This window comes from Colius striatus, chromosome Z (assembly GCF_028858725.1).
Source record: "Colius striatus isolate bColStr4 chromosome Z, bColStr4.1.hap1, whole genome shotgun sequence".
NCBI classification, from domain to species: Eukaryota; Metazoa; Chordata; class Aves; order Coliiformes; family Coliidae; genus Colius; species Colius striatus.
In genome coordinates, this window is record NC_084790.1 from 355,181 (window position 1) to 369,114 (window position 13,934).

The 13,934-nt window shown below is 43.8% G+C and overlaps 1 protein-coding gene across 3 annotated transcripts in view; it reads right to left on the reverse strand.

Moving 5' to 3' along the window:
• Positions 1-13,934, reverse strand: part of LOC133628870 (vesicle-fusing ATPase) — a 67,541-nt gene that overhangs the window by 52,417 nt on the left and 1,190 nt on the right. For all 3 annotated transcript variants that reach the window (XM_062018762.1, XM_062018763.1, XM_062018764.1), the window contains exon 2: positions 4,018-4,103. In XM_062018762.1, the coding sequence (XP_061874746.1) occupies positions 4,018-4,103 (86 nt within the window). The remainder of the gene's footprint in view (positions 1-4,017; positions 4,104-13,934) is intronic.

Sequence of the window (13,934 nt, forward strand, 5' to 3'; positions counted from 1 at the left end):
CCTCACACAAAAATCCTTAGAGGCAAATCAGTGCCATCAGACCAGGTAAGCAGGCCTGGAAACTGAACTGCTGGGCTCAGAGGGCTGTGATCGACAGCCTGAGTCCAGCTTCAGGCACTTTGCTCCTGCTGTACCTACCCAGGTGTCTACATGGGACCTAAACTATCTAAACTCCACATTGGTGACAGGGATGATGGGAGAAAGTGCACCCTTACCCAGTGTGCAGATGAGAGACCTGCTGATTGTGCTGCCATTCAGAGGGACTCTGACAGGGTCGAGACGTGGGATGAGACAAATCCCATCAAGTTCCATAAAGGAAAATGAAAAGTCCTCCACCTGGGGAGGAATAGTCCCATGCACCACTACAGGCCCGGGGGCCAAATAGCTGGCAAGGGGCTTTGCAGAGCTGAGATCCTGGTGGACAATGAGTTGAACCTGAGCCAGCAACATGCCCTTGCAGCAAAGATGGACAACATCATCTCTGCCTGCATTAGGAAAAGCATTGCCAGCAGGTCAGGAGAGATGATCTTTCCCAGACTGAATGTTGCCCCAAGCACTGTTTCATTTTAAATTGAGTAGCAGACAAAACAGAGCAGCTGTCCAGGAAGCCAGGACTGAAATCAGCAGGTTTCCAGCAGAGAGAGTATCAGCCCAAGTAATTCAAATTAATATCAATACACAGCGTCCTGGAAAGCAAGGTCATGTCACTGCAGAATGTTAGACAAACATGCCTGTAGGCAAAATACAAGTTCCAGCTACACTACTGCAATACCTCACCAAGAAATACACTTGATGACAAATAACACCCTACTAGAAGCAGCTCATCAGACAGTAAAAGACCCAAGATTAAAGCTTCTTAAGATTGATACGGATCCTCAACAGTGCATAGAGTTTGGCTCAAAACACAACAGTGACTTGAGCCAAACAGCAAATATTCAGGATCTCTGCAGGAAGAAACAAACTTCCCCACTCTTTGGTTTCATTTCAAAAAAGCAAGATGCAAGAAAATGAGGATACCTGGTAAAAATACTGTGGGTGGGGGTATCCACACAGATTTGATACCAATTAAAATTACTATGTTGGATCTCACCGTTCACCAAAATCATTCCCAGCAAAGCAGAAGGCCAGCAGAGCTCAGCAGTGGGTAAACATGCCAGGAAGCAAAAAAGAAAAGAAGAAACAGAAGGGAAAAAACCCAACTGGCTTTCTGAAAAACATCAATGGCTTAGGAAAGGGCAAATCCTGACAGGCTCATTCAAATAACCTGCAAGAGGCATAGGAACAACCACGTCTCTTCTCAAAGACATCAGAAGCAGGAGGTTCCAATAGGTTATAAGCAATCTAAGTATTAAGAATGTTCAAAACAAGGCAATACCAGGAAAAACTAAATGCATTTTCCCACACTGATGTTCACCAAGAAGGAGCTTGGAGACCTCACAGACACATATGGGGGAAATCTCAACCTCATTAACAGCTTCTGCTTATAAAACAAACAAAAGGAACACTGAATCCTCAGGGCCCAATACCTCCCAAGCGCTCTAACACATGAAACTGCTGCTCTGATTCATGTGTAAAGCCTTGCTTGACACTATTAGAACCAAAACATGGCTGTTATGCCACTTCTTAAGGACTCCTGACTGATCCTAGGAAACTGTCTGCTGGTAGGTCTGCTGGCCAAGTTGAACAAACCAACAGAAACTAGAACAGATAATATTAACCCATGCGTCCCTTGGTTTTGATGTTACTGAGGAAAGAGAACTGCTTGTGTAAGAGAAAGGACAAATTACATATCTATGCAAAGGTGCCAGGAAATATTTGAATGATATGGGCAGCTATTTCTCTGATGCATGTTTGGAAACCCACGTAAATTACTCAGCAAGGCTCCTCAAAGGCTCTTCAGATATCTAAACTGGCATGAGATAAGAGGAGCAGTCTTCCCATGTAAAAGGAAGAAGGTAAGAGCAATTAGTCAGTTCTCAACATTAACAAAATCTGAAGTTGAGATAACCTGCCCTGGCTTCCTCCCAGACTTGTGCCCTTCACTGCCCAAGTGTTTCCAACCCTTTTTTTTTCTCTCCAAAACACACTGGGAGTCCTCAAGATAGATGTATGCCACAGGAACTTAAGATGGTGCAACTTAGCAGACCAACTTATCAGACCTATCAGACCAACAGAGTACTACAATAACGCAACAGTAACACAAGACTGATCCCAACTCCTGCGGCACAGAATGGTGACTCAGACTTGTCTGACTTAGAGCATTTGGAAAACGAAGCATGAAAAGATCTACAGTAGCATCCTAGGGAGAAACCAATCCAAACAATCCAAGGTCAAACTCCCAGCTCTACGCCGTGAGCACCAAATGGAAGTGTTAAAGCTAAGCCCTTTGTGTAGCTGTTACCAAAAAGCATTCAGTGCTGCGATGCAAAGCCAGTCTGCTGACTGTGTGCAGCCTACTGCAGCAGACCAGCAGGATGGTCTTGCTCAGTGTATCTGCAATGCAGCAGAATGACTGTATCCTTCAGCAGTAGCTCAACATCGTGATGTTTCTCTGTACTCTAGCCTTACGCTTTTCAAAGCAATGGACAGCATCTGCTCACAACCTAACATATGCAGCTTTCCATAGGAGCCCCGATCTCTAGAACTAAGCAGCTCTCTCAGGGAGAGTCAGCAGAGCCAGCAGCGTGGCCAGCCTGCTCACCAAGCAGCTCCAGGGATACTGCTTCCTGCAGAAACAGAGGAATGAAGGCTTTCAAGGAAAGCAGCCAGCTTCTGCAGCCCTGCAACCCGGGTCCCTCCAGGACACTCCTACCTGAGGAAATGACCATTTTTACAATGCATGAGGTACAATGCTCACTTCAGGTGTTTCTGGGGAAAAATGTAATCTGAGGAGATCAGGCCATCACTCTGTCCAAGCAGATACTTTTGCCTGCTTCTGACTCTAAGAGTTGTGCTCACTTGGGAGTGTTTTAAGATGGGTGGCTTTGTTTTGTTTTGGCATTTTATACTAACACTGGACTTGTGAAATGCCAGTTCAGTTAATCACCAAAAGGCCAGGAGAACTCTCCAGGGTAAGTAGCACAGCAGTTTGACAGATCAAAAAGAAGCAAGTCTTAAAACATATCGTTCCTCTGTTCCCCACAGTTCAGAGCCACTTAGTTCTTCACCCTTAGCAGAACTCATCAGGGCCAGCTATCTTATGCCAAAGCCCGAAGTGTACCACTTAGTATCTTAACATTTTTCCCCACATTTCAAAATCAAGCTCTTCCACCTTCTGCTGCCTTTGATACTCTTTCTGGTGAAATTAATTACTTCTGTCTACAATCTACACACTGAAATCTTTAAGAGAGCCACCATACAGTTGCAGCAAAGAAAGGAAACTAATTGTCTGAATTGGCTTCTTTTAATCCAAAGCCCTTCTGTGGGGGCTGAGATGAAAAATTAATGTGTTTTCTACCTTTCTCACAAAAGTCACTCAGCTTTCATTAGTCACCCCAGAACTACAATTAAAGAATCCAAACTGTGCCCACACTCTGGCTTCCTTCCCCTTTTGTTCTTGTGCATGAAAACTCCTAGAACAAGACATAGTTTCTACCGGCTCTGCTCAGCACTCCAATACCCTGTGAAAGTGAGAAGATGTCCCTAGTAACACAATTAAATCACAAAAATCACCTTGAAATAGTTCAAATCTTCTAACAGGAACAGCAGCAAAACCAAAATAAAACAAACCAAAAAAAAGATCAAAAAGTGCCTGAAGTCCTTCATTAAAATAGTGATTATAATTACTTAGCAGTTCCACTTCTCAAGGAACAAATGCTTCAGAGAAAAATGTACCATTTTATTACTATCTCCTAAGACAGGCACATTTAAAGTTCTGGTCTCTAAATACACAGAAGTTTTGGTCATTAACCCATTGGATTCACCTTCTCAAATCTGAAATCTCGTTCCACCTCCTTCCAAGTTCTGGAAAGGATTTGGTTTTGGTGAAAAGTTGAATGAGCAACAGTGCATACTTACTGCCCAGATGGGAAGTCCTTCTCATTCACCACAGCGCAGTTGGTTAGTGACAGTTCATCAGTGGGACATCTTGCTGCTTGCATAGACTATGAGAGAGAAAAGGAAGAAAAAAACCTGTCAAAATGCCTTTACTAAAATTCCTTTACTAAGCCACACCTCAAAACTCTGGATTTAGATTGGGTATCAGGAAAAGTTTCTTCCCCTAAAGAGTCGTCCAGCCATGGCCCAGACTGCCCAGGGCTGTGGTGGGGTCCCCATACCTGAGGGATGGACTACAGGAAACATCACAGATTAGTAACAAACAGAAGACAATTAAGTTAAACAGTCAGTTCCAATTAATGCAATGAATTTAGTGAGAGCGTCCTGCCCTGTTCCTTTTTCTTAGTAGTCAAAGGAGCAACCCTATTGCAAGAGTTGCTGTTCATTTTTTTTTCCTTCCACTTATTACTCACGAATCACTAGCTAAAATAATCAAATACCACTACTCTCAGCCCAGGCTACCCCATCCTCTTTATGATGGGGGGAAGAGTGCAGTGGAAGAACCTGAGCCCCATCATGCATCCCTAATCCCATGTGCTTCTGTCGACTTACACAGAATCACAGAATCTTAAGGGTTGGAAGGGAACTCAATGAAAAATCAGCCTCAAAGTGCCTCTAGAAGTGGAGAAAGGGATGGAAAAGTCAAGATGTTTCAATTATTAGTGATAGCCTGGAAACATTTAATTTGGACAAAACGTCCTAAGAGGTCAAGTTTAGCTTATCTTTAGATTCAAAGCACAACTATCTTCTTTTCAGATACAAATTTGCAGGCAGTGCAACAGAAACTATTTGTCAGCATCAAACTACTGCTAAAAGCAATTCAGAGTGGATTTTCTCTTAGGATAACTTTAAATCCAAGCAACAAGAGAAGGAAAGACGCTGATCCCAATGCACACATCTAAGTAATCTCCCCAGAGTTAACATCCTGCTCAACTTTCCTCCTCTCACCCCTCCGGGCCGCTCGAGAAAAGCAACAGAGAAAATTCATCTCCATGAGGGCTGAAGCAAACCTGCCCTATAGCTCAAATCAACTTTTAATGTCATAATGTAATTCTGGAGTACTTGCTATTTAGAAAAGGATTGATGCCTTATTTTTACTGAATACTGTTCAATTGCCCTTGACACATATGACAACAGAAAAGGATTCCATTTTCAACCTTGAAACAGATTTATCTACTTGAATCTGCAGTGTAATAAGAGACTCAACTAAATATTCTCATATTAAAAATGTACAACCCTAACTGGACTTCTGACACCCACAGCCTGCCTGCTGAGGCTCGCCAGCTACGGGCACTTCACACAAGAAAGCAGTCACCATTTTATCATTTCTCCCTCCGTATGCAGGGAGACTATCTTGTGAAGGGCATGCCCTGATAAAACGCATTAAGTAGGATATTTCTGGAGAAAACTGAACACAGAGTTCCTGGATTAAACCTTTTTACAGCACTAGTCCTCAACTGCATTTTTAATCCTTACTGACAAACTGCTTCCTACATGACAACAGCAAGCGCCCGGGAAAGTTGCTGTTCTTCTGTGGGAATGTGCAAGCTTTTCTTTAAATGCATAAATATAAAGGAATGCTTATCAAATGCAGCACCCAGTGCTCCTTTTGCAAGCTCCACATTATGACAGGTGTGTGGCAAAATATCCTTGGGTATCTGACAGAAGCGGTGACAGCTCCTGCAGCAGTACCAGCACCCCTGCACTAGCCAGCCCACAGTCAGGCTCATTCTCCTTCTGGGGCGTCTGGCAGAAGTCCATTTCTCACTTGACAATGACCAACGTTTCAGACCACATCTATAATCTTCGCTGTGCTCCCGGCTCTCCAGGAGATGCCCTCCTGAAGCTCCAAGATTTTGCAAAACTTTGTCCATCCCCAGCGTACAGAAGTGTCTGTACATAGCCCAGCATGTGTGAGGACAGGGCGGCACCCAACCGACTTGGGCTGCCAGGAGCGTACAAGGGACAATTTGAGGAAACCTGGCCACAGAAGAGACAATGATTAAACTGGAAAGCACTCAGATAGGAAGGAGAAACACATCATCCCAGTGAACTGCAGCGGCTTTCTCTTTTACTCACCTCAGCATTCACATCTCCAAAACTACAGATTCCTGTCCATCGAACAATTGAGCTGCACCAGAAAGAACGTGGGCACTGGCTGCTCCCCCAGTCAGTTCTTTGGGCATAAATGCAGTCCAAAGTTGCAACATGAGCCACTGGAGCCAGGAGGGCTGTCATATGCTCATGGTAGTACTATCAAGGACCATTTTAAGCTCTTGAATTTTGGGTTCCTGCTTCCCAGGACACCAGCACAAGGACTCTCAGAACCCTGTGCCCTCTCCACATCCAACACTCTTACTGCCTGCACTTCCACACCACATGACAGGGAACAGAGGAAGCAAAATCCTTACGAGTATTTCTAAGAAATCTTCAAGGATATTTACACAAGTTAATGTAAAGCTAACTAGGAGGCTACTGCTAGCAACTAGGGAAGGCAACAGAGCTTGGCAAACTTGCAGCTGACAGGGAATGTCATCTGCTGCAGCTGCACTGCTGGGGAGGTGACTCATATATATCTGCACAGGCTGCAGTTATGCCAGTGTCCACAACATTTATCTCTCAGGCTTAGAGCTACAAAAGTCTTCCCTGCCTCCAGTTGTTCTGTGAGCAGACTCCAAGTAGGAATGCCTCGGTTCTACAGTGTCCTCAGCTAGAGGTATCCATCACCCATCATACAGCATCTGCTTAGTCCAGAAAGCAATGCTGAGTTACTGATGTATTTTCACACATGCATAAACGTATCTTTTCTCCTTCTGGATTTTGAGACAAGCAACCAAAGCAAAAGCATTTAATCCCCGAATCTGACCCAAGAGATTATGAAACAGCTTAAAAAGCCAAGGCAGGTTTTGTTCTGTGCACTGGATCTACATGGTTTGTACAAGACAAATATTTTTAAACTGTTAGATGTTTAAAATCTCCTTTTGTGTAAAACACCCCACCATAGATGTACATGGTTATATGTATATGCATATGTACACAGATACCATCTCTGTCGTGCAGATGTTGGCAGACAAGTGTGAGGAAACATGCCAACTCTAGGTACTAGACAGAGAAGTCTCCTCTGCAGAGCACACTGCCAACTGCACAGAAACAGTGATCCTCATTCCAAAAAGCATCCAAGCTCCACCCTAACCAAAGGCACTCAAGTACCTCTGAGCCTGCAGCTTCATCACCCACTCCTGTGCAGGAGCTATCCTCAGGATGGAAGCTCAATCTGTGGTTACCAGGGACAGAGTAGACATGTGCCTGCCCGGTGGTTGACCGAAAGGTGTCCAAAGTCAGTCATTCACTACTAAAAATCCACAAATAAAATTAAGCTTAAATATTGAAAGGAAGAATTACAATATAAAAGGTGTTCTGAAGGTAAACAGGGAACTGAGATGATGGGATGTAGGATCCAGGACCATGCTCCTGATGGAAAGCGGAATGCAGGAAGCATCCCTGATACAGCCTGCATCTAAAGATGCAACAGACCAAGTGCCAACAGAATCCAAGATCAACATTAAAACTGCAAACATGTGGAGCCTGCTGAACACAGATGACAATCACCAGTACTCACATGCAGAAGGATAAGCTGCAGCAAAGCTAGGTCAGCAACAGCCCAGGAGAAGAGGACACATTAAGCTTCCTGAGCACAGGAACACCCAAGAAGGATTATGACTACTTTCTCTCTACATACACAGATACACCATGGAGATGAATAACTGAGAGGAAGAAGTCAGTATAAAATAACAACAACACTCACAGCTACTGACTAGTAGTTATGAATGGGTTCCCAAGCAGGAAAGGATGCTGCACGACCATAATCTATAGCAGGAAATAGTGCCCAAAACTCCTCTGAGCGCACTCACTAATCTTTATGTAAGGAATGACACTACAATGCCTGCACCAGGGACCCGATTCAGCAACAGGACATGTCCTAAATGCCTCCAAACATTCCTAAAATACAAAGGAAAATAAATGAATCAGGAAATCACTAGTTTGCAAAAGTTTTTTCTGCATCTCCCAAAACAATACTTGAATATAGCTTCCAGGGTTCTGCAGCTACAACAGACCAAACACCTACAAATAACTTTTTGGAACAGCAGGCTTGGCAAGACAGGTTTCCTCTCCAGAGCCCTGCTGTGCCTGGCAGGCTGGGGACACTGTCTCCTGGGACAAGCAGCCCTGACTCGCTGCACAGGATCAGCCTTTCCATCTGCTCCACTTGACCTCTGGTTTACTTTGCTGGAAGCTTTTATTCTCAACAGGAAGGAGCTGCATTCTCTCTCAGTAACAAGCTCATAAATACCAATTTTCACCTATTAAAAAAAGAATACATTAGGAAAGTTAAAATCTCAGAACTAATATTCTCATTTCTGTCAAAGCCAAGGAACTCAGAGCAAGCCAACACAAAGACAGCCTCAACACAGAGTCCAGACAAGGACGATGGATGCAACACTCCCTCCTTCCCAAAACCCCAAACGTGACACTCCCACGGGTATGAATCACATCCCTGTGCTCGCTCAGGCAGCCCAGGATGCACCACAGCGACCGTGGCTACGCCACTCACACCAGCTGCTGGCCGACACACAAACCAAAGTAGCTAAAAATGAGAGATAAGAGCTCACATCAACACCTCCTGAACCATGCAGGGGTGAAAATGAAACAGAGGATTTTCTTCCCTGTGTTGCTTCTTGCCTGTACCACCAGTGACTTTCCCTTTCTCATCTGGTAAGTTATATACATGAGCAAAAGAGACCAAGCCCATCTGCCAACAAGGGCCAACAATACAGACTCCAGCTTGTCTTCACTGGCAGTTCTTTGTACCCACTACACACTCCATATATTTTCTATTGTCTTTATTAATGGGCAGACTGGTGCTCTCCTGACTTTTCCCTGACTTTTTTATCAATGTGAGCAGACCTGTGCTGGGCCTGGGCAGTAACTGAGAAATCACTTGTGGCTTTGCACAGAAAAGCCATGTTAAGGGCACAGAAGTGTCCATCTTCACAATCTAAGGGTCTTGTTCTTGAAGGCAGCACCTGTTGCTTACCCCTTGTTAGCAAAGTTCACAACCCAAATGAATTGTGTTCTGCAATGGAGCTTTGCAACTCCACTGCTGTTTTACCCAGTGCAGTTAGGATGAATGTAGCTTTGGGAATTGCCGTTATTTTGCAGTGTTAGGAGAAACACAAGCGACAGTTTCAAAACTGAATGCTTTCCCCATCCAAAAGAGCAGAAGAAACAAGTGTACTAAAGTAGAACTTTTACAATCTACTAGTACCATATAGCAACTACAATCTCACTTTAAAAGAGCTGCTCTGCCCAACGATCTCCTGCTCCACATAAGTTCTTTACAATCTGATCAGTAAAGTGACTTCTGAAATATCACTCTCATAAATGACATATCTGACCCTGTGCTGCTGTGCCATGTTAAGCAGCAGTGACCCAGAATATGTGCATTTGTAACTAATACACTCATTTTTTGAGTGGAAGTTGCCTCACATTTCTTCTGTGAGTCCAGACAGTTAACAATTTGACTACAGGGAACAACTACTTGCTGTGCCTCATCTAATCCTCTTTTAAGATGCTTAAAGGCATGAAACATGACTCAACTCTGTCAAGGATGCAGGTCACAGGATTTTGACACACAGGATTTTGAGTTAACGCATGCAAATTTCTTCCCCTTATTATAGAAAATTTACCATAGGGACAAGGTGAAAAATACGGCCTTAACATGGCATTTGTCGTGTGAAAACTTGAGCTGCAGCTACCCCAGCAAAGTTGCAACTCATCCCACTGCTGAGAGGTTGCATCGGGCACTAAACATCCCAGGACACTGATTTGTGTACCAAGCACTACCCCATTATCAGCACTTTGTGTTTAAGATGCAACACCTCACAGACATTTCTGTGTTTTCTACAGAACTTGACACAACTCTAGGGCACAAATTACTCCAGATTTTTTTGACAGGCCAGTGCTTTATTGCATCCCAGGAAACTAGAGAAATGTGTTAAATCTTTTTATGCTGCAAACCTTTGACCTTGCTGAACTCTTGTGACATGTACACAGGGGGCAGATTAGCAGTGTAGCAGCAGGGCAAGGGAATGCCTGAAGAACACACTCAGCCTGGATTTAACAAGCAGTAACTTTATCTGGTGGCTCAAACGCAGGGTAATGGGATGGTGTTGAAAACTTTTATTGTAACTGCAGCAACTGCGTTCCTTGCTGGAATATTCCTCTTCCCAGATCTTCTCCAACACAACTCTACAGTTCCTGGAGGTCAAAAAGACTTCTGAAGATGGAAGAGATGGAAATTTAGTCATTCTCTGGTCTTTGCCAGAGAACTTCTCTGATTTGAGACAGCTGCCTGACAGGTACAGGCAGTATCCACCAACTCCTGGACCCAAAAAAAGATCAAAACACAACATAAGGACCTATAGTGTTTGGGGGGGGGTTGTACATTTTCATGTAAAGAGATCAATGACAACTGTATTCCACTGAAAATCACATTCAAATGACCCTAGTAATTAACAGGACTTCTTCCAAAATCATAGCTAGGCATCTCCTGAAACACAGGTCTTCTCCTGATTGACCTCTGTGCTCTAAGGTATAGGACACAGAACAGAGGATAAGCAGAGGGAAAAACTTGCTGTGCTACAAAAAAAACCAACAAAAAAGTAGTATTTTATATAAACATGAGATATAAAAACCACAACTGAAATCATCTTTAAGGGGAGAATTTTTACAAGTTTTTTCTACTTAGAAAATTTCTTTTTAAATGTAGTAATTCTGGGCTGCCCATGGTAAGAAAAGAGGTGTGACACAGCAGCACTCCCCAGGTAGAGATGGAGAGGTAGCACTGAAATCTCCCTATTGCCTTGTCTTTTTAGGTGTAAGCTTTGGAAAAGCTGCTTCTGCAACACTAAGCCAAGCACAGGTCAGCTATCCTGTGCCCACAAACATTCACATGGTCACAGTGTTCTAAGACACATGTTCTAAACAATTTAGCATGGGTTTTATAATACAGAAGTCCCATAAGAAGGCTACGAGTCTAACTGGTGATGATTTCACAAGACAGGGACACAGCTGCAGAAGTGATCTCAGAAACAGAAATACAGATTTCTTTTTCTCCCCTTTCCCTAAAACACTGCTAAAAGCCTATTTCTTCATAGTACATATTAGGAAATGCTAAAATAAGATAAGTGATGACAGAGGGATCAGTGTCATACTGCAAGAAAGAACTGCATCGAGTCACAAATGTTTCTTTACTTGCCTGATGATGCCTGCAGCTATGAAGGCTGATTCCATATGTTATCAGAAGTCAGACTTTACAGGTTTAACTCACAAACATAAAATCCAACCCTCATTACTTCAAAGTTTCTGCAAAACTAGCCAACCTAAAGCTGCCCCAAGACTGATTGCAAGGAGCACAAGAGAGCACGTGTTAGTCCAGCAATGTCTGCAGCATCACAAGAGACTGAGGGAGACAGCTTGTCCTTCACCACCCTTCCCACTCCACTGTCTCCATTTGACAGTTGATTTCAACAGATGTCTGCAATCTATCTTCTGCTCAAGTCACAGGCTCTTCTACAGAAGCTACAGCACAGGTCCACAAGGTAATCCAACACCAACTAGTACCTAAGTGAAACTAAAATAATTTCCAACCCAAAGAAGATGTAAATCTCTTAGAAGCAAATAGGTGTCTCCTATCACTGGGCTAATAGCAACAAGTCCCAAATTGCAAATAAAGAAAAACCAAGGCATTGTATCATCTATATCATGTATACCAGCCATTATTTGTGATCATTGTGAACTGTTAGACAAGTTGCAGCTATTACAGAACTCCAACACTCCTTAAAGAAAAAACACACCAGTCCTCTAAGAGGGGATCACCACCAACCTCCATGCTACCAAACCAGCATTCAGCATGCACAACTTCCTCTTTGAAGGAAGCCAGACTCCTGGCCAGCTTGCAGGAGTAAATCTGCAGCCCCACAGACATGTTTCATTTCTGACACCATTTCTCTATGTAGCTCTTCAATCTGGTAAAAGATGAGCCGAAATGCAGCTCATTCTTGGATCAACAGCTTGACACTGGCTGGAACAAGGCAGAGAAGTTATCTGGCCTTTCTACATCCCTTTGAGAGCCAGTTTGTAAGGAGGTTCAAATAAGTCAGCTACAGACAGCACCAGGTAATTCCCCAAAGTCCAATCTTGGTACAATGAATCTGTAAGCAACTGTGGACCTAGACAGCCAGCTTTACACCATCCTCTCTGCTGGAGCAGATGCTGGCTGATGTGTCAGGAAGACTCAGTGCTCTACATGGCTAATCATTACCACGCAGAGAGAGATACAGAATAAATTATAACAGAAACAGCCATTACTTCTAATCATCATCAACTGCTTTTCCTGTAAACTTCAATCACTGTTAATCACTGTCTCTGCCTCACAACTGAGGAAACACAGCACAATTAAGAGCTTAGAGTAACACACCTGAAACAGCACCAGACAATTAATGACATCTGCCTTATGGGTCTAAAGTATTTAAAATGTTACGGGAACTTTGAAGGTTTTACCCCTCTGCCACATCAGGAAAGCCACTCATTTCCCTCTGACAGCCTACACACACAAACCAAATCCCATGAGTCTAATAATAAAGACATTGAGCTCTGAATTGCATTGCAGAATACTTTTTCAGGCCAGAAATAGCCACTGAAGATTTCTCTTCCCCATTCTCTAGATTTAAGCACCTTCTAAAAATGCAGACAACAGAGCAGCATCAGTGTTCCAGTACCAGACTCACCTGTTGTACCTAAAGATATCACACACCTCCATCCTCCTACCTACTAGTGCTTATTTACACAGACAAGGATCACAACAGCTCCAGAGTCACACCCAAAATGTAAGCTGTTGCTTCCTCACTCTGACCTCTGCATCCTTTTCACAGCTGCCACTATCCCACGTGCAAGCTGGAAGGAGCAGGCAGCTTGTTTGTTCATTTACATTAACAGTGTTCACCACACTGCATGACTGGATCAAGCTCAGAAATGGCATCAAACACTTTGCCTAAGAACTCTGTGGCATTAAATCATCTGATAATTCTGCAACAGTTATAGGTGTAGATATCAATCATGAAAACACTACATAGGAAGAAGCTTGCACTCAAATTGCCAGATTGAGGCAATGAACCTCCAGTCTTTCCCTTACATCCACATAAATCCCCCCTTCCCTCCAGCAGGCTTCCAAGTTGGCCAAATAAAGGCACATTTTTTTTCAGGTGTTTAGTAGCACCAAAACTCCCAGCTACAGGAAGATGTTGGGGCTGATCCCTCCCCTTCCTCCCCACGTCTGATCGCTCACTGAGCCCTTGCCATTGAAAACCAACTCAAACTCATGCAAAGCTTTCTCCCTTGGCCTGGTGAGCCCAGCAGCCTCCAGGGGGCAAGCCAGCAGCAGTAAGCCAAGATCACTGCAGCTGCATTGGTTTAAGCTATGAGGAGACTCAGAACAACATTTGTTATGGCCTGGGCTCCTTTTCCTGGTAACAGAAAGCTGAAAGAAAGCTAGCTAGCACACACAGATTTCTCTGCTGCCAAGGTGAAGAAAAAAGGTGCATAGAGACCACATATTTGGAGCAGGGACAGATGAAAAGCTCTTCACAAGAGAGAGACTGCTAAACATGTGATTTTCCCCCCCCTTCCCCCCCACCTCAACTAATCAGCAGCATTTTTGAGGTGGCACTGGAGATCTGCTCACCTGTGACGCACAGCCAGCTAATCACTGGGCCAAATTCCTCCCCATTGCTCCAGCCTCCCCTGCACCACACCACTGC